The sequence below is a fragment of the Lagenorhynchus albirostris genome, chromosome 20, assembly GCF_949774975.1.
Source record: "Lagenorhynchus albirostris chromosome 20, mLagAlb1.1, whole genome shotgun sequence".
In the NCBI taxonomy this organism is placed as follows: Eukaryota; Metazoa; Chordata; class Mammalia; order Artiodactyla; family Delphinidae; genus Lagenorhynchus; species Lagenorhynchus albirostris.
The window spans coordinates 31,765,812-31,787,363 of record NC_083114.1 but is presented as its reverse complement, the minus strand read 5'-3'; the positions used below and the strand labels follow the sequence as shown (position 1 = coordinate 31,787,363).

Genomic DNA, 21,552 nt, shown 5'->3' with positions numbered 1-21,552 from the left:
CACTCAAAAAAGAGAAAGATGTGTGTGGTTCCCCATTTGTGTTTTGTGGACTCACACTGCTTTACTTGTCTGTCTCTCCAAATGACAGTCAGCTCTTAGGAGCTTATCCCAAATGCACATAAAAGGAAATACAAATAAGCCTAATAGGGATTTCCCTGCTGGCACAGTGGTTAAGAATCTGCCTGCCAATGCAGGGGACATGGGTTCAAGCCCCGGTCCGGGAAGGTCCCACATGCTGTGGGGCAACTAAGCCTGCACACCACAACTACTGAGCCTGTACTCTAGAGCCCATGAGCCACAATTACTGAGCCTGCATGCCCCAATTACTGAAGCCCGCGTGCCTAGAGCTCGTGCTCCGCAACAAGCCACCTCAGTGAGAAGCCAGCGCACTGCAACCAAGAGTAGCCCATGCTCGCCGCAACTAGAGAAAGCCCGCGTGCAGCAACGAAGACCCAACACAGCCAAAAATAAAATAAATAAATAAAAATTTAAAAGCCTAATAAAAAGATTATAGTGTTAAATATTAACACAAAAAAGAGAATTACTAGAAAATATATTCATTTACACACACACACACAGACATTTGTACATTCAGTGAGTGCTTAAATGCCTATATTATGCCAGACACTATACTGGATAGTGGAAATACAGCAGTAAATAAAATAGGCAAGGTCCTTATTCTCATGGAAATTAGATTCTACTAAGAGAGACAGAAATAAACTCAGAAACAATTCCATGAACAAGACAATATCAGGTAGTGACAGTGATATAATGAAAATAAACTGGATTAATGTAATCTAACTGCTACTTTCATTTGAATGTCAAGGAAGCTCTTTTTGAGATGACATATATTCTAACTGAATACAAAAAGTATTCAGTCATGGGAGGATCAGGGAAAAAAGAGTACTCCAAGTAGAAGAATGCCATTTTCACCTGGTGCAAAGATCCTCAGGTGATTTAACAAATTTTGCTTATTTAAAGACCCGAAAGAAAGCCAATGTAGTTGGACCACAATGGGCAGAAAGGAATAACGGTATGAGCAATGTTAGAGTGATAAGCAGGAATCAGATCATGTTGGGCCAGGATAAGAAGTCTGGATTCTCTTCAAAGTGCAATGGGAAGATTTTAAACAGAAAATTTTAAATAAGAGAGAGAGAATCTATTTTAAGTGTTTAAAAGATGATTCCAGCTTATAAGCCAGAATGGATTATAGGAGAAAGACAAAAATGAAAGGAGAGACCTATTAGGAGGCTGTTACAGTTGTTCTAGTTGAGGGATGATTCTGGGATGACAGGTATGAGATTGAAGGATTTGGGATATATTGTGTAGGTGGCATTTATAAAACTTACTGATGAATTGCATGAGGTGAGGCAGTAATCAAGGATAACACTTAGATTTTTGATTTGAGGAACTGGTCGGTACTATTTGCTTAGACAAGGAAGACAGGGGCAGTGGGGGGGAGTAGGTAGGGGAAGGAAAGGAGTGTTTTGGAAAGTTGAAATTTTATATCCAAACAGAGATAGAAAGTATAGTTGGGTATATGAAAATGGCATTCCAGGGACAGGTTGGGACAGACACAGATTCAGGCCTCATTTGCACTGCACTAGGGTTATGTAAATTAAGGAGAGTGCAGAACTAGAAAAGAAATGAAGTCCCAAGACCAAGCCCTGAGGTACTTCAACGTTTAGACATCAAACAAAGTAAGAACTATCAAAAGCAACTGACAAAGAATGAACTGTGAGGAGGAGGAAAACCAGAAGATGTCATGGAAGCCGTCTAGGAAAACACATTCCTGTGTGTCTGCTCTACTCTCACTACTTCACTTCTAACACCTCTGGTCTCTACGTGTATGTGGGGTTTTTTCCCACACAGGCAATTCTCTGAGACATCAGATGGGTGTCCTATAATTCAATTCAATTTTGACACTAATCGGAGTTAGCACAGACCCTACTGGTTAAGCACTCAGTCTCACAAGACTGTCCCTCCCACCCCCAACCTAGATGCCAGTTGTAAAAGTCCAGGTTGTCATCTGTGCTTCTGACCAAGCAGCTGTAAATCAGAGGCTCCCATGACCCCCTCCTCAAGTTTGAGCATTTATTAGAACAGCTCACAGAAATCAGGAAAACATTTACCAGTTTATTATATAATAAAGGATTAACAGTCAGATGAAGAGATATATAGGGTGAGGTCTGTAAGGGTCCCAAGCACAGAAGCTTCTGTCCTTGTGGAGGTGAAGTGCACCCCACTCCAAGTACATAGGTGTGTTCAACAATGCAGAAGCTCTCTGAACCCTGTACTTTTGGTATTTTTATGAAGACTTCATTACAAAGACATGATGGAACATTAACTCAATATCCAGCCCTTCTCCCCTTCCCAGAGGGGAGGTGGGCTGAAAGTTCCAAGCTTTTAAACATGCCTTGGTCTTTCTAGTGACCAGACCCATCCAGGAGCCCACAAACCCATCACCTCATTAGAACAAAAGACAGACCTGTCATCCAGGAAATCCCAGGGGATTTAGGAACTCTGTCAGGAACCGGGGCCAAAAATGAAATAGTAGAACAGAAAATGCTCTTAGTGCTCTTATCACTTAGGAAATTATAAAGGTTTTAGGACTTCCGTGCCAGGAACTGGGGACAGAGACCAATATATTGAATACATATTTTCTATTATTCCACAGAAGACAAAAACACTTTTCATAGAGGTGGTAGTCAACAGTATCCAACAATGCTGAGAGGCTAAGTAAAATAACAGAAAAATAACCTTTGCACTTAGCAATCTCTGGATCACTGGAGATCTCGATAAGAACAGTTTCAGTAGAATTATGCAGACAGCAACACTACTGGGATGGATAAGGAAAGAATGGGAAGTGAGAAAATAAAATCAGCAACTACAGCCAACTCTTTCAACAAATTATGCTGTGAAATAGAAATGACAAACTTCTACATGGCAAAAATACCACAAGGAAAGACACAAGCATATAGCAAAATGGAGGGGAAAATGTTTGCAACTCTTATCACAAGCAAAGGGCCAATTTACAAAGAACATCTACAAATCAATAAGAAAAAGAACCATAAAAACAAGAACAAAGACAAATGTCAACAGAGAGTTGACAGAAAAGGACATATATATGGCCCTTAAAAATGCTTAATCACACATTAAGAGAAATGTAAATGAGGGACTTCCCTGGTGGTCCAGCAGTTAAGACTCTGTGCTCCCAATGCAGGGGCCCAGGTTCGATCCCTGGTCAGGGAACTAGATCCTTCATGCTGCAACTAAAGATCTCACATGCCGCAGCAAAGATTCCATGTGCCACAGCAAAAATCCCGCGTGCCACAACTAAGACCTGGCACAGCCAAATAAATAAATACATTTAAAAAAAAAGAGAGAAATGTAAATGAAAAGTACACTGGGATACTTTTCACCCATCAGGTTAGGAAAAAAACAACTTTCATATTCTCATACTTTGCTGGTCAGAGTATAAATTAGTCTTCCACTCACCCATCTACTGTGTAAATTTAAAAAATATCTATCAAAATTACATGTAGATCTATGCTTTGACCCAAGAATCCCACTTCTAAAAATTTTGCTATAGATATACTCCCAGACAGATGAAAGGGCATATGTTCAAAGTTATTCGTTACAGCAATGTAATAGCAAAAGATTGTAAAACAACTTCAATATCTACTATCAGAGGCTGGTTAAATAAATCACTGTACATCCATGCAATGGAATTCTAGGCAACTATTTTTTTTAAAACTGAGAAGCTTTCTCGGTCTTGATATGGAAAGATCTCCAAAATATATTGTTAAGTGAAAAAAGGCAAGATACAGAAAAATGTACATATGAAGTACAATGCCTACAGTTAACAATACTGCATTGTATACTTAAAAATTTGCTAAGAGGGTATGTCTTATATTAAGTGTTCTTATCACAAATAATAATAAATAAAGAGGGCAGAAGGAAACTTCTAGAGGCAATGAGTATGCTTATGTTAAAAACCGTGGTGATGGTTTCACAGATGTATACTTATCTCAAACTCATCAAGTTTTATACATTAAATATTAATAGTTTTATATATGTCAACCATACCTCGATAAACTGGCTTTTAAAAAATAAAACATAAGGGCTTCCTTGGTGGCGCAGTGGTTGAGAGTCTGCCTGCTGATACAGAGGACACAGGTTCGTGCCCTGGTCCGGGAAGATCCCACATGCCGTGGAGCGGCTGGGCCCGTGAACCATGGCTGCTGAGCCTGCGCATCCGGAGCCTGTGCTCCGCAACGGGAGAGGCCACAACAGTGAAAGGCCCGCGTACCGAAAAAAAAAAAAGAGTGGATATATGTATATGTATAACTGATTCACTTTGCTATACAGCAGAAAAAATAAAACATACATCTATATAGATATTTTGGCGGGGGGGGGCGCTGCATTGGGTCTTCATTGCTGCGCACAGGCTTTCTCTAGGTGTGGCGAGCGGGGGCTAGTCTTTGTTGTGGCGCGCGGGCTTCTCATTGCAGTGGCTTCTCTACTTGTGGAGCATGGGCTCGAGGCGCGCAGGCTCAGTAGTTGTGGCACGTGGGCTTAGTTGCTCCGCAGCATGTGGGATTCTCCCGGACCAGGGATTGAACCCGTATCCCCTGCATTGGTAGGCAGATTCTTAACCACTGTGCCACCAGGGAAGACCCAAAAATAAAATATATTTTACGTTTAAAATGGAGAAGAAAAAAGTATATGTATAGATGTCATCATTTGGGTAAAAAGGAGGGATAAGAGAAAGTATCTATATTGGCTCATTTTTGCATAAATATGAACTAAATGATAAACTTGTTCAGGAAGACAGAAATTAAGCAGATGGAAGATGGGGTGGGAAAAAGGTTTTTACTATATAAATTTGTAAACCTCTTATGTTCAAACATGTGGATGTATAAACATGCAAATTTTTTAAAAAATATACTGTGAAGGGAACAGAAAAGTGCTGCAATAAATGGAACGGGATGTAGTGTCAGGTAACATTTTTTTCTAAGGTAAAGAGATTCTAGATCAACAACATAACATCTAATTAAAGGGAAACGATCTAATGTAAGTTTCAATAAAATACTAAATCAGGACTTCACTGGTGGTCCGGTGGTTAAGAATCCTCCTTCCGAAGCAGAGGACGCAGGTTGGATCCCTGGTCAGGGAATTAAGATCCCACATGCCGTGGGGCAACTAAGCCCATGCGCCGCAACTACTGAGCTTGTGCACTCTAGAGCCCATGCACCACAACTAGAGAGCCTACACTCTGCAACCAGAGAAGAGCCCAGGTGCTGCAATGAAAAGATCCCACATTCCACAACGAAGATCCTGTGTGCCACAACAAAGACCTGACACAGCCAAATAAATAAATAATTTTAAAAATAAATAAATAAAATACTAAATCTATTATTTTACAGTATTGAAATCTTGGTTAAATGAAACTCATCAAACCAGAATCCTACTCAAACTGCAGGATAAAGCGATAAAATAAAGCCATGGTCCAGAATTTTAAAATATGTTAATTAAAACCATGTTTAGTTAATGTTCAGCCCAATATCCTACACACATCCTATGGGACTACTAAATTATCCTGCTAAATTAGGAATAAGATTCACAATTATCAATTTTAAAAATCAGTTACGTTCACTATATTCTTTTGAACAAGACAGAAGTTTGGACTAGCCTATCTCTACCTTTAATGGGCAAACAACAATCCATTTCCCAAGTAGCCTGGTCAAAGTTTACTAATTGTAAAATACTTGGCACAATAAAACATGTTTTTAATACAAAGGCAGCACAAATGACACTGAAAGACAAATGTTCTTACTTAATGAGGCTATAGCACACAGCTCGTAGGGGTTCATGGTCTTTCTTCCTTATATTATTGTTAACCATACTATCTAGTTCATCCCGAGCAAACCGAAGCTGAACTTCCGTTATACTGTAACTTGCTGATTCCCGAGCACAGTCCTCAATGTTATGAGCTTCATCTAAAATGACAACCTGTTCTTTCAGATTGATATCCATCTATAAGATAAAAGAGTTTTCCTGTAAAACATTCAGCAAAATGGATTTAACAGCAATAGGCAAGATATTTCATTAAAAAATTCACACTATAGGCCAATATCACAAGTCCAACTATATAAGCAACTGATTCTCAGTCTTAAAATTTTAAAGCACTTAGGCCAACCAAATATCAGCTCAGCATTACAGTTTTCCATTTTTCACTCTCAAAATACTTGTAAACCTATCAACCAAAATAATATGTGTTAAGTGAGCCAGGATCAACATATGGCTGGTTACACAAAGGGGTATAAGGGATCTCCAACATAATATAAAAAGTAGAATAAAAAAAAAAAACCTTTAAAACGAAAATAACAACACAAGATTCAAAAGACTCTCAAAATACTAATACAATATAGTATGTATCTATTTCATTTCAGTCTCTTCTGCAACCCTTTTGAGAAGTGCTCTTCCCCAGCTCCCATGTGATGTCTGTAGGACTGTTAAGCTGTTAATCAAGGGACATCACCACTCTCATAATGTGGGTGGACTTAGAACCCAGGCTTGTCAATTAAATAAAGTATTCCATCTGTCTATGGTCACAATGACTGGTTCAAGAATGGGTATGAGATCCGAGCTAGGCCAATCAGAGTAATTACGGGCGACTAATGTGAAATCATATTCTTTTTTCCAGGTTACCTAGCTGGAAAAAAGCTAGCTGATTATGGTTATCTTTGTTCCTACTGGGAAGAACTTGCCTGATTACAAAGTCATCACGATAGTCAAGTATATTTTTTTAAGCTCTATTGAAGCTGGGTTTGTGTCAAATGCAACTGAAAGAGTCCTGACTAATACAAAATGTCACAAAGCAATTGCCACTGAGTTATTCTGAGGAAATAATAATATACAGAGGGCTGTAGATGGCTGAGAAAGAACCATAAAAGAGTAGGAAATATACTGAGGTTTAAAAAGTGAGCAGGATTTGGATTTGGATACACAAAGAGAGAGTAGGGCAATTCAATATAGGTGTAATCAAAAGCAGAGATACAGGAAAGAACAAGGTGTCCTCAGGGGACTTTGAGGTAAGTTTTTGAAGAGTTCAAGTTGGGAGTCTGTAGCAGAGAAGGCTGAAAAGGCAGATTTAGGTCAGACTATTGATCATCTTGGGAGTAAGCTTAAGAAATATGACTTTATCCCATGAGCAAAGAGAGATATAAGAGATTTTTAAGCAGAGGAAGACTGACTTGGCATTGATATATACCGTTGCTCAACGGAAAGAGACCTAGCTGAAAGGCAGCCAAATAAGAGGAAGGATAGCAGGGGTATTAAACATAATGCCTATTCATTTTAAACTTATAGAAATAGAAAGCTAATGAAAGTTGTACAGTCAGATCTAAAGAGAGGAATAACAACTGAATATATGAAGTTATTCACTTTTTGTCTTATGCTGTAACAACTGGATGTCTCTAAGAACCAGGCAGATAAACACAAATGCTGTATCCAAATTCACTTATTCAAAGTTCACAGAGCATAATTTGCATAGTATGCATATTCTCCCAATGTAAGTTCTTCAAAACACAGATTCTTTAGATAAATGTTTTAAAATCATTCTTTCTATTCATAAAGAGATCACATATAAGGGTCTCAAATGGGGGCAATTTTTTGTACCCCAGGGGATATTTGGCAATGTCTGGAGACATTTTTGATTGTGACAACTGCGAGGGTACCACTGGCACCTAGTGGATAAAACCAGAGATGCTAATAAACATCCTACAATGCACAGACAGCCCACCACAACAAGGAATTATCCAGCCCAAAATGTCATTACCGTCAAGGTTGAAAAACCCTGTTACGATTCCACTTCAGTACTAGGTCCTTAGAAGTGCTTATTACTTTGGAAATTAAAATGACAATGTCTAAAATTCAGTTTTTAATACCCCCTAGAATACGTTTTCAATACTCTAATCTGTTTACACATTTCCATAAATTAAATATAAAGCAAAGAATAAAGTAAAAGACATTAAAACATCTAAAAGCTTTACATTCATCACTTATATCCCAATAGCAGGAAAACAGTTCTTTTAATTTTTACATATCTACTCACACTTTCCCTTATTTGTGCATCTAGAAGATAGTTGTAGGGACAAAATATTATGTCAGCATCCTGCATTAGTTCTCGTGCTGTGTAATATGGACATGCCTTTAGTTTTTTCCCCAAGCTGACGAATTCTTCTATATCCCAGGCCTTGCACATCCCTTGCAGAGTCTGTAATATGTGTTGATCACTAATTTTATGAACACCATGATAAAAATAGCAGAATTTTCCCTAAAAAAAAAATGCATAGCTGAAATATGAAGCAATACTAGAACAGAAGAAATAACACAAGTTCACCTCAGAATTTTAGAAACATCATTAAAGCCACAAAGTAAAGATTTAACAGAGGAGACAGAGTACATACACCACATCTATAATACAACCATTTTAAAGAACTATATTAGTTAACTCAGATAGAGCTCCAGATCAGTATAGCTGGAAATATCCCAAATTAACTTGAGAAACATATTTTTCAAAGTATGTTTGTTGTGACTTTGTTCTGATTAAAGTGGTATTAAACAAAAATATTTCTGGAAGGATCTGGAAGGATACACAAGGGCAATGGTATTACTAGTTGCTTTCAAAGATGAGAGCCAAGTGACTTGGGAACAGGACTGAAAGACATTTTTCTCTATAGACACTTTTGTACCTTTTCAATTTGAGCCATGAGACAGTATTACTTAATCAAATATAAATAACTAAAAACAAAAGAAGAATGGAAACTGGGAAGGAGGGCAGGAGAAATGTCCTAGGGGAAAAAGGAGTATTTACTACAAAAAGTTGGAAAATATAAGAGTACCAAAAAGCCCTAAATTACCTAAAATCCCATTATACAAAGAATGTACTACCAAGATTTTGATGTATTTCATTTCACATTTCTTCTATACATATATACTTGTGGATATATCTCTATAATGAGACCCAATTTTAAAATAATGAGAACAAAGCAAATTTTCCCCAGGCACTGAGGATTATTAACAATCTAGCCACTAAATATTTTTTTTTACAAAACTGGGATCTCCTTTTTTCTCTTAGCCTATTTCATTAAAAATCCTATCAGAAATATTTTTTCATATCACCAAGTTTCTTTTCATTGTTGCCTATATATGTACACTGGATTAATGTGCCATAGTTGATGAACCAGTTTATTACTAGACATTTAGACTGTTCTCAATTTTTGCTTTATAAATAATCTGCAATAAGAATTTTTATGCTCATTTCTAAATATTTTCTTAGTATACAGTTTTAGAAATGGCATTATAGGATCAGAGAGTAAAAATATTTTTAAGTTTCTTGAAAACCATATCACCAAATTATTCTCCAGAAAATGTATAGCATTTTACATTATCCTTTTTCCACACCCTTATCAACATTAATATTATCTTTTCTTATCTTTGCCTATTTTAAAGGTAAAAATAGAAGACTGTTGCTTTGATTTGTATTTTTCACACTTTCTAGCAAGGTTTAACACTACATTGTACGAACATTCTAAAAAGTTTCAACAGTAATTTGCATACCTTCTTTCATGTACTATTTACTAATGTCCTTTGCCATTCTATTATTAGAAGTAAAAAAATTTTATTAACATACACCAATCAAAAAATAAGATGTTTGATAAAATCCAGTCCTAGCAAAGGTGTGGCATATCCTATTAAAAGATGTATAAAATTAGAAGTATAAACTTCTACTTCTATTAGAAGTGCACTGGAAATTTGTCAGTAACTACCAAATAAAATTTCACCATTTAAATATATATATACTGCACTGTTTAATAGCCCCCCAAACTGGAAATAAACCAAACGTCTACCCACAGGGGATATGTTAAATAAATTGTGGCAAAAATTCATACAAAAGATATAGCCCTTAAAAAATAAGTTAGATTTGTCTATGTGCTGATGGGTTTAAGCTTTAAAAATAATCTATACACATACATTATAGAAAATACATATTTTAAATGTTTTAGAAGAATACACATAAAACCTTACAGTAGTTCCCTTAAGGGGATGGAAAGAACCGGAAAGAGAGATCTTTTCATTTAATGCCTTTCTATAATTTTGAGTCTTTAACCATGTATATGTTACTTTTCTTTTTCAATTGTCATTTGGGACTAAGTGGTGAAATAATGAGCCATTTTAATTCATTAATTTTATATATCGAAAAAAATTAAATGTGATTTTGAAATCCAATATTTATCTTTCCCAGTTTGCTGTCCTTAACCAGTGGGGGGATATGTACACGTGTGTGTGTGTGTGTGTGTATTTTTATCTATGAACTATACAAAAGGCAAATCTATGTTTTTAAAACATTCATACCTCATTACATACACAAAAATATCTAGACATTGCTAGAAATGGAGTAAATCATAAAAAGGTCATAACCTATAAAAGAATGTCAGCAAATCCAAGGACAAGGCATGATCAGCTGAGGACTGCTAATTCTCCTAAAGCCATGCTGCTTATTGGTCCTCCAAGGTATTAAAAATAAAAATTAGGAAGAAAGGGCTCACCTAACCTTCTTTATTTGCTTCATTTTTATATTATTTTCACTTACTTTGTCTAATCTCTACTACTCTTTTTTACCCTTCATGCCATGTCAACTTCCCCACACTATGATGCCATCTTTCGTTTTTGTTTCTAGTGTAGTAAAAACAGCAATGGTTAGCAGTTAGAAGACTTGCTTCCTTTCTTGCTAATTAGTTGTCTGACACTGGGCAAACTTCAGGGCCCATTTTTCTCATGTGACTAGGCATCAAAAGAGTAGTTGAATTAGAAGCCTTTTAAGATTCCTCTGACCCGCTGACTATGCCATTTCTAAGGTTCCTTCTAGCTCTAAAATTCTATGATTCTGAGGTCAAGAGACAGTTGAAGATGTGCCAAGTATCTTTCATACTGAGCTTGATACAGATTGAGCTTAATAATATGACATTCACCATTTCTTCATTCCAAGTATCTTCCATACTATTCTGAAAGTTTTTATTTGTACAAAATGATCACTAAGGTGCCTTCAGAGTCTATGGTTATGGACTGTTAAATCTCATCTTAACAAAAAACAGATATTCTTCTATACCTAAAATAACTTTTTAGAGTTATTTCTAGGGCTAGTTAAGATTATTTTTTCTTAGTTGAAACAAAATTTAACTTTTAGCAGATAAGTGCATTGCTTTTCCAGTATAGGAGCATAAAAGAAACAGTGAACAAAAAAACATGTGCCTTTGGATCAAGCCAAAAACTCAGAAAGTTTACACTTTAAGGGCACTTAGAATGACACTGCTGTGGAGGCTGATAGCAAAACCAGAAAAGCTCATCCATTTTAGCAGTGTAATATAACCCTGAGGGGAGTCTGTCAATTGAAGCGTTATCACACTTTAAACTCTTTTTCACTCAAACTGTCAGGTATCTATTTATCATTTCTCTTTGGTAATTCAGCCATCGTAAACATAGACACCTTTAGTGACTTTGTAATTGGCCCTCATTACAATACCAAATTACCCTGAGGGCTTGCGAACAAGAAAAAGAATGTTCATGTACACCTATGAGCTAGGCATTCTGAGGCAGAATTAGGTCAAAACAACTACAAGCAGGTATCTTCAATTATTTATAATACTAATATTCAAAAATAAAAGAATTGTTTACTTGAAAACAGAACCCAAAGGCCAATGAAAAAGTCTATTGGATTTTTATTTTGACATGATTCAAACTTTGGAGGATAAAGACCAATCAAAAAACATCACCACCACTGCACAATTCTAGAGGATTACATAAAATATTTGCTTTCAATACACAATCTTAAACTTTATAATTGTTTTTACTAATGGGATAACAAACACATAATAAATTACATAATAATTTTCTCAATAACAAGTAGTAAAAGATAATGACAATGCCAGCAAGTCTTCTTACATAGACTATTATAGCCAGAAAACAAATTTCAAGCATTTGAGGAATTTAGTAGATCAGTTAGCCACTTACAGAAAGAAGTCTACTTAAATATAAAATTTATGGGGTTTTATCATGAAGAGCCTTTTCTCTATTTTATTTTTTTTTACCATTTGGCTTTTTAGTATTTTTATCTCTCTTTGAAGAGAACTTTTTAAATATACAGAGTGAAGAGATTTTACAGTTCCTCAGTTAATTAAAAAGAACTGATATGAAAACAAGTATGATCACAGAATTTCAACAATGGTTTTGATTCAATTATTCTGTATTCTCTTCCTGGTTCTGAACAAGTCATTTAAGTTTTTCCACTGAAGCCCCTTAGTAATTATACTTCATATTATCAGGTTTGAATATCTGTTGAAGTTTCTTTTGAATAACCCCAAATAAGGCTTGAAAAAATTTCCATCTAATAAAAGAAAGCACTGACAAAGAAAAGCATAAAACAAAATAATCTATTCGCATTATATGGTAGGAGGTGATATATCAATTAAATGAAACTCTAGAGGCTGTAGCTCTTAGCCTTTTGTGTAGAACCACTTATGTTTGACAAAATACAGAAAGACAGAACAACTTTCAAAATATATTAAAATATCATTGGTCATTTCATATACTATCAACTTATGCTTCACCAATAATTTCTGGGTATAATTCCAGACCCATAACTTCAATTTTAGAGTACACCAGTTATCAAACTGGTACACAGACTGCCAAACTAATACTGCCAAAATATTATTAAAAAATCATGTCTTTAGTAAGAAAGATTTATCTACCTAGCTAAAATTCGTATTATTCTAAATATCCCTGGAAAATTTCAAAACCATCAACATATCTTCAGTTAATAATTTAACATAATTTTTTGAAAGAAGTCTGTACTAATCAGAATTATGAGACAGTATAGTCATTACATTTCTCAATTAAAAAACATTTAAAAATTTGCTCAAAGAGAGGGCCTATGTAAACTACCTTATTTTGAAGTTTTTAAATATGTTAAATACATTAATTAGATCTAGTTAGACTAAATCACTTAAATGTTTTTAATCTCCTCATATGACATCCATGTTTGACTATTTTGGGTAGAGAGATTTAAAAGAAGAAAGTATGAAGACGGGTGACTAAAATGAAAATTAATTTTCAAGGAAATAAATAAATATCCCCAAGCTTTAGGACAAAAACCCATAATTTAAAACTTGAGTAAAGACTTTCTTATAGTAAAATTATTTTTTAAAAAATATCAACACTAGCAATCAATTTGATTTTTGTAAGTTATTTGATTATTGCTGTAAATGTACATATAAAATGAACACATTAAAAAGTAATCAATCTTTTCAGCTAATTTTTCCTCTAAAATACATTAACTTACTCACATTTTTTCCATCTAGCAATTCCATGCACTTTTCATTTCTGTTGAAGTTACCTACTACTTCAGGATGGACACAAGTGTGATCCCTGCTGGAAAGAATAGTCATTGGGACCCCTGAGTATGCTGTCCTCCGGAGCTCTCTAGTAATCTGAGCAATCTGCTTGTGTGTGCGTGTCCCAAAATATATTTTGGGTATCTTGGACTTCACCCCATGATCCTTCTTAGTGGTATTTGAAGAATCTTGACTGTCTCCTTGTTTAGTAGAACAACAGCACCTAGAACAGTTACCAGGGGGCTGTAACAAAGGAAAGAAAAGATAACTAATGTCTGGACTACCATAAAATTGTTATCAAACCTCTCATGGAATCAAAACTATAAGCAGTGAATCACAACCGTCAGATAAAGAGAAATTCATGATGTTACATCATCTAAAACTTGCCATTAAAGAAGAAACTACAAATTCAATTTCAAATTGGTTCTCCTTCATAAATAAATGATAAACCATTTTATCATTATAAATGATGTTTCCATATTTGCATTGTATTCTAACATACTACTCCAACTCTCAAATTCCAAATGTTTTAAGTATATTTTAATTATCCTCTTTTATAAATTATAAAAATAAGATAAAACAAAGGACAATTTTCATTTTTGCTTAGGCTTCAAGTGAACTTGTGATATTACAATTTAGAGTTGATAGTGCTATTTTTCTTTACAGCACAGTCCATTCAAATATCCTATAATATACCAACATCTTAAAAAGCATTTTAAATATAGCTTACAGAAGAATAGAAATATCAAGCTGAATCTAAAGCATCAGTCAAAAACAAGAAAAGAAAACTATTCTCTAGCAAAAGTATGGAAATGAATGCAAATTATTAATATTTAATAATAAAGGCAGGTTGCTTGTGTGGAACAAGTACATCTGAAATTCAATTACCTGTCATGGAATGTAAATCCATCAGTAAAATTACCAGTCAGGATAGCTTTTCCTGGACAATTTTACTCAATTCAGTTTCATAATTAAAATAGTTATATAAAGGCACCTTATGGAACATCAGGAGTTTAGTCTAGTATTTAGCTGGTTTTTCTCTCCTGTTTCCAAACTCTCAAAAATAAAAAAATTTAAAAAGCTTTATGCTATATATTAGAACCCAGGGATTCTTAATAACTACTCCCTTCTCAACCTCAGTTACTATAAAATGAGACAGAATGCAGCCTCATTTAAGAGAAAGACTATGAAATGGTTAGTTTATAGGAATGGTCACTGATAGGGAAAAAAACTAAATAGCACAGTAGCTTAAGAGAATTTGTACTAGAGAGTTTTAGTTTAGTAGAACAAACACACCATTTAACTGCAGATTTTTTTAAAATTATAATCAGTAAGATTAGCCTTCATAAACAAATGCTAAGTCATAGCATGTTACACCACAATACTGGGGATCAAGCTGTCTTTTAGCCTCAACTCAGTGGAAAAGCAAGTTCAAATTACTCCCAGTCTCGCTCAACCTTGTCCGCCATTAAATATTACAATACATGATAGAATGGATGTAAATGTGACCCTTCTGGAGCTGTCACTCACTGGGATAAAAGGTTCACTGATGTGCCAAATAAACAGTCAGTCAAAGCAGATAAAGTTACAGCCATGCTGGAATTGTTACATTCCCCTCTCAGGTTGCCAGTAACAGCAGATTTCATTACAGAGTGCTGCCACATTAAATAGCCAGTTCCAAATATCCTGCCTTCTATATTGAATAATTACTTATTCACTGAAAGGATAAAAAGAAGAGTTATGAATGGGGCTCTTGTCAACAGTGAGGCAGGAAACAGCTGACATGTGGTTTATGTTACATATGTTGCAATATCTAACAATTTATGGTCACACAGAAAATGGCATGCAAACTATATCATGATATTTCTGACTGAATTCCTTTCTAGCCTTTGCAATGATCACACTAATTAGTTAACTCAGTAAAAGAATTAAGGTAACTCTTGGTAGCAGAATTAGTTGACTTTTCCATACCTTCAATCTTTCACTCAGTTATACTATATCTCTTCCCTATGATACAGTTAAATTCACTCTGAATATTAGAATGCTAGGGATCAATGCATTGTTATATTCCACATGGATATATTATACACAAGCATAAAAGTTACTCAATAATGTGGCCTTTTTTCAAAGCTCGGAAACCTACTTTTTGATATAACACTTTTCAACATGAATTCCACTTAAAGCTTTATCACCCACTCCTTTTATTTTAATTCCACTATTTTTCTAAACAAAAAATTCAAATGCTACAGAAAAATACAAAGTAAGTCAACCACCACCACAAATAACTTGCAGACCCTTCTACATATAATTATATCTTCCATATTTTTTCAAATAGAAAGGGATGCTATTATATAGACTTATAACTTGCTGCCTTGTATTCAAATGTTTTAATTCTTAAAAGGGGTATTTGCACTAATAATTTTAAAAAGGGATCTGCTTATCTTAAAATATTATGCTAGTAGCTGTACTAACAAAAGTAAAAGATCAAGAACTAGCTTCAGAAAACTCTTCCCACTAGAGCAGCTTTATTTAGGTAACTTAAATTAGTTTTTCACTCCATAACTGAGAAAATTTTAAACCACAGCTAATTTTATACTAAAAATGTTTTCTGTTTAAGTCTTAAAATGCTCTGAAGTAATTTTACCATCTATGAACTCAAGGGTGACTCCTCAAAGAAGATGGTTTTTCAGTGGGTGGTTGCACAAGTAGAGTAGAAGACAGAAATTAAGAAAGGTGATTCTTATTTATTTGCAATATTACAGGGGAATTATTTCTTCAGAAGTGATCTTCTATTGGAGTTTCTATTTAAAGGATTCGGTATAATCATATTTGAAGATGGAAAAAAATGAATGTAGCAATAGAACAGAGGCTTAAAACAGACAATTATTTAGTAACAAAAGAGAATTATTTGTACCAAAATCAGCAAGTTTCAATTCTGTAAGAAAACTAGAGAAAGAATCCTGAAACAGCAATGACAGGAAGTCATAATATCCTCCACTCCAATAATAGGCTAATATTTTCTGGTCTCTCTCTGAAACCCTTTGACCTAGGGGTTTTGAAACAATAGATGAACAAAATTAAATATTTTTCACTAAGCATTTCTCCTGCTAACAAATGATCAAGTTTATCTTTCATAGGGATGTCTTCCTTTTGTTTTTGCTCTTTAAATTTACAGAGACTATATTAGGAAACTGGAGAATAAATTAAAAAATATTCTCTCTCATCTAATATATCTGAACGTCAAGAAGACAAAACACATGGGCTCCCAACACCTGTAATCTCTAAGAACTGTAAATAGCTACACTGTATGGTAGAACAAAACTCTTTAAGAGATGGCTTCTTTTCCCATAGCTGGAAACTGTCTAGAGTTCTTTTACTTCAACAAAAGGCAAGAAAACTTAACCCAAATAACAGCAAAAAAATCTATTATCATTTAAAGAGAAACACAAGAGATACATGTGGGTGTGACAGCTCTATTATTAGTTCCACATGCAGGAGTCAATTGTTTAAAAATACATTTCAAATTTACAGTAGCCAAAACTGTTCTTAGGTCAACAACCAAGGATTTTAGAAAATTTTGTGTCTAACAATTTCTATTTATTCCCTCTCCTGTCATACTACATAGAGACATATATTGAAATTTTTTGAAAGGATAAAGAAAGAATATAACATTTGATCTTGAAAGGCCAACTGCTGATTCCTTGCCACTATTCCTTTCACAAGGCTACAATCAGAAGTTTAAGTAGATTAAGATAACTACATCAACCTCTAAAGTTTCATAGTTCTCTCCAGCCTTTCCCCACAACAACAACAAAAATTACTATGCCTAAATACTTGGAAAAATAAAAATTAGCATGGTGACTATGCCTTAAAAAGAAAAATAATAAAGGAGTAGTTAGAAACTATTGCATTGTCAGAGATGTTATTTTGTAAATTCATAAATCAGGGGAGTATCTAAAAGCTGTTTATGAACTGAATTCTAAAAGCAAGCATAAAAGGATATATTTAATATGAAAGATAAGTAATAAAGAAGTGGAGAGGAAAAGAGACCAAAAAGAATCTTACTGGTATGAAATAAAGGGAAAACTAGGTCCATGAAATAGTAACATATGTGCATGCATTGTCTTTCAACCACACTCCAAATTATTTGAGGACAGAAACTGTCTTACATTACTTCATCTACTCATTCATTGAGCATGGTGTTTTGCATATAACTGTAACTTAATTTTTTTAAATTGATAGATTGTGACTAATGTCCTTAAACCAAATACTGTACCCATGTACCACATTTTATCTGTAGATGCTTAACTGATGCCCTAATTTGAAGTCCTTCACATATCAAAAAATTACTTCAAAATAAAAAGGTTAGCTTTTAAAAGAAAAAATACAGGACAATTTGTTATTTTTCAAGAATAAAAAGAAAAATCATCTTGTTATGCTAATATCTGGGCCACGGTAGTTGTGGGTGACAAACACATATCCTGATATATTCATTATTAATAGCTGTCATTTATTAAGGCTGTCCCTGTGCTAAGCACTCTACATGTACTCTCTCATTCATTCATTCATTCATTCAAGAAACATTAGAATTCCTGATATATCAAGCCAAGTAGAAGACAATGACAAGGGTCACTTCACCCCACTGACAAAGAGGGCTTTACTTTTTAATTGTTCTACAAGGTGTGTTTATCAATACCAGTTTCGCTCAGGAGGTAAAGAACTGTTTAAAGTTGGTACTCTAAGTGCATTATTTCCTGAATGCAACTACAAAATATTCTTAAGGATAAGCTATACAATTTATTTCACAAAAACTATTTTAACTTATTATTAGTTGACATTTAAGTCAAATATTTTCTAACAGGATGGATATTATATTCCAAAAGGGAAAAAAACAAAAATTCTCAAATAAGAGACTCTTTAGAGCAAGATTCAACAAACTTTTTCTGTAAAGGGCCAGAAAATAAATATTCTAGGTTTTGTGGGCCATAAACTCTCTGTCCCTATACAGGAAAATATCTTCATTATCTCAACATAGGAAAGGATTTCTTAAACAATACACCAAAAGCACAAATGACTGAAATCACAATCTCGAGAAGATATGTGCACTGTATATAACCAACTGAGGATCATTATTCACAATATATAAAGAATTCCAGCAAATCAATTTTTAAAAAACAAACCCAATAGAAGAAAAAGAGCCCAAGAACAAGAAAACCACAGGAGAGAAAAGCGGAAAAGCCAATAAACTTCTGAAAAGATGTGCAACCTAATGCTCAACCTCATTACTAATTAGGAAAATGCAAATTAAAACCATAATTAGATTCCATTTCACATCCACCAGACTGGGTAGAGAGGATATACAGCAACTCTCTCATACATTGCTGATCCAAGTATAAAGTGGCACATCCACTTTGGAGAACAAATTGGTGATCTAGTGAAATCAAGGATACATAGACCCTTTGATCCAGCATGACCCTGCTAGGCATATATGCCAGAGAAACTCTTGCAAATTAAGACAGATACAATAGGGATATTCTTTGCAGTACTGTTTTAATAGTGAGGAAAATAAGCCAAGTGTGTCAACAAAACAATGGATAAACTGTGGAGTTCTGTCAATCTATGGAATATTGTATATAATAAAAAAATATGAACCAGAGAGTCCCATGTATTGACATAAATATCAAAAAAAATTGTTGAGCAGGCTGAGTATGACTTAAATAACATTTTATTTTCCCCATAAACTTCCAAACAAACTGATGACAGGAATAAAACTATGAAAACTTTATGAAAAGAATTAGGAATCCCCACTATGGTAGATAACCCTTGGAGCTAAGGACTGTAGTAGACAATATACCTGAAAAATGCTTAAAAGGAACCTAAAACAGCAAATACACTTGTTCGTCCTCAGCAGCTTAATACCTAGCAGAATAACTTTCATCTTAATCCGTCCTGACCAAAATTTTCAACTAATTTATTAGGAAATAGGTTCTTAATTTACATCCATGGACTGTTACAGAGGAGAGAGTTTGAGATCACCCAGAAACTACAAACACAATTTTGTATGCATTTTTAGAAAGTCAGTCCATAACTTTCATCATGTACTCAAAGAAGATTGTGACTTATTTGGATGAGGGCTTTATTCCAGAATTTATGTCTGATTTTACAATGGAAATAAAATAGAAATAGCATTTTCTTAACAACCAACTTGGTTAGTCACATTAATTCTGTAAAGGAATAAACAAGTTGACAGTCCAAAGGAGATAATTTTATAAAGGTTCCTCTACTGTTTGTAAATTAATTTCTCTTTTAATGTTTGTTAATTACATAATGTTAACGTAATTCTAAAATACTTAGTTCACTGATGTATATTTCTAACTCCATTTTACATATGGTAAAGTAAAATCTAAAGTTCTTCAAGTTGCTACAAAATTCATGATAATTTGTGAGAAGCTGGAAGTCATAACCTTAAATCTTAAAGCTTTAACAGGATCATTTTTACCTACGATTTAACTTGGCAAAAAAGCAAAATACTGCCCTTTTTTATTTCAAAGCATCATGCACCTAAAGAGTTAGTGGTAAAAAAGTCAATGAATACTGAATTATACTTTGAGGCATATGAAGGAGGGTTTACTGTTAACCTTTATCAACCATTTGCTGTTGTCCAAGCCACCTAAACAGGTACTGAATGCCTGTTGTGCAAAATCTCACATAAGCACACACTCTAGTAAGATAGCAAAAGTGACATAACTATACCTTTTCCACTATTCTTTTTTAAAAATTCAAACAGTAGTACTCTACTGCCAGTTTCATGATTAAACTGCACAAGGCAGCTGTTTATCTACTCACAGCAACCAGCAGGTGAACCTGATTCAATATTTATCACAGGCTTTCACAGATCACTGCTAACCAAGCAAACGTTTTAATTAAGCTGGAACTTGCTTCAAAGAGCTCATTCAAGATGTCAATCGGCAGGTAAGGGATCAGATACAGTGTCAGGTGAGAGTGTGTAATACAAATCCACAACTTTCTTCATCCCATTGCTGTAAATTAGCCTGCTCTAAAGTTCAGACTCTGATTGTAACAGACTGCCAGTCTCCTGGAATGTGTAACTGAAGTCACTCAAATTCTATTGTGAAGGTTGTAAGCAATATGTTAAACTGCAATGGGCTAGCACATTAAGACAGATCCTTTTCACGGTTGTTTTTTGATACCGTAAGTGTTTGTTACCCTACTCTCCACTTACTGTTTACTTTCTTGCCTAGTGTAAATGGGAATTCCTTAACACAGTTGCCTCAGATTCTGAAAAGTTTATAATCAAGGAAAATCCAAAGTGGTATTTTTAATTTTTAATCTAAATTTATACTAGAACAATTATATTCTGTAAGACTTCTCAGTTTAAGAACAAACACATCATAAAGATGACCAACCTGTATAAAGCAAAAATTCTCCTGGTATAGTAGAACTTATACAGATGTGACTATAGCAATGAGTCTCAAAGTATAGTGATTAGTCACACTGACCAACTTCATGACAAATACCTGGGGTATTTACAACAACAACAACAAAAAGGAAAAAAGAAGAATCAAAGAAAGGAAATGGGAGAGAAAGGGAAAGTTCTTCCTTCAAGAAGAATGCTAGCTAAAAATTATAAATAGAATGACAAAATTTTAAAAATCACCATTTTGCAACTCCCATGTAATAAGTGATTCCTGCAAGGTACATAAATGGATGCTAAAATCACTGGGTGAAAAGCTGTTGGGAAACAAGATATTCACATAGTTTCCAAACATCACCCCACAGATTACTTATTAATTACAAAAGAAAAATGTGCCTTTATAATGGAGACCTGGTAGTCACCACTTTAACCAAGTGGTCAATTTTAACATTAGCAGTAGTGAGACAAAGTGGCATTAAGTGCCTCTTGATGTGATATAATAAGAAATATGTTTATGTACTCTTCTTGAACAAAACTGCATGATTATGAAATCCAAACAATCAAGCCATGAATCAAAAAGATCCCAGGAATAGAGAACCCGTGGTAAAAAGACATATATGTGTATTATTTAGTTGGTGAAAATTAATCCAGCTGCACTCT

The 21,552-nt window shown here is 34.4% G+C and overlaps 1 protein-coding gene across 1 annotated transcript in view; it reads right to left on the bottom strand.

Moving 5' to 3' along the window:
* Positions 1-21,552, bottom strand: part of BRIP1 (BRCA1 interacting helicase 1) — a 204,216-nt gene that overhangs the window by 118,148 nt on the left and 64,516 nt on the right. The window contains exons 6-8 of the mRNA XM_060135882.1: positions 13,410-13,700; positions 8,120-8,341; positions 5,840-6,039 (exon numbers count right to left, since the gene is read on the bottom strand). Of these exons, the coding sequence (XP_059991865.1) occupies positions 5,840-6,039; positions 8,120-8,341; positions 13,410-13,700 (713 nt within the window). The remainder of the gene's footprint in view (positions 1-5,839; positions 6,040-8,119; positions 8,342-13,409; positions 13,701-21,552) is intronic.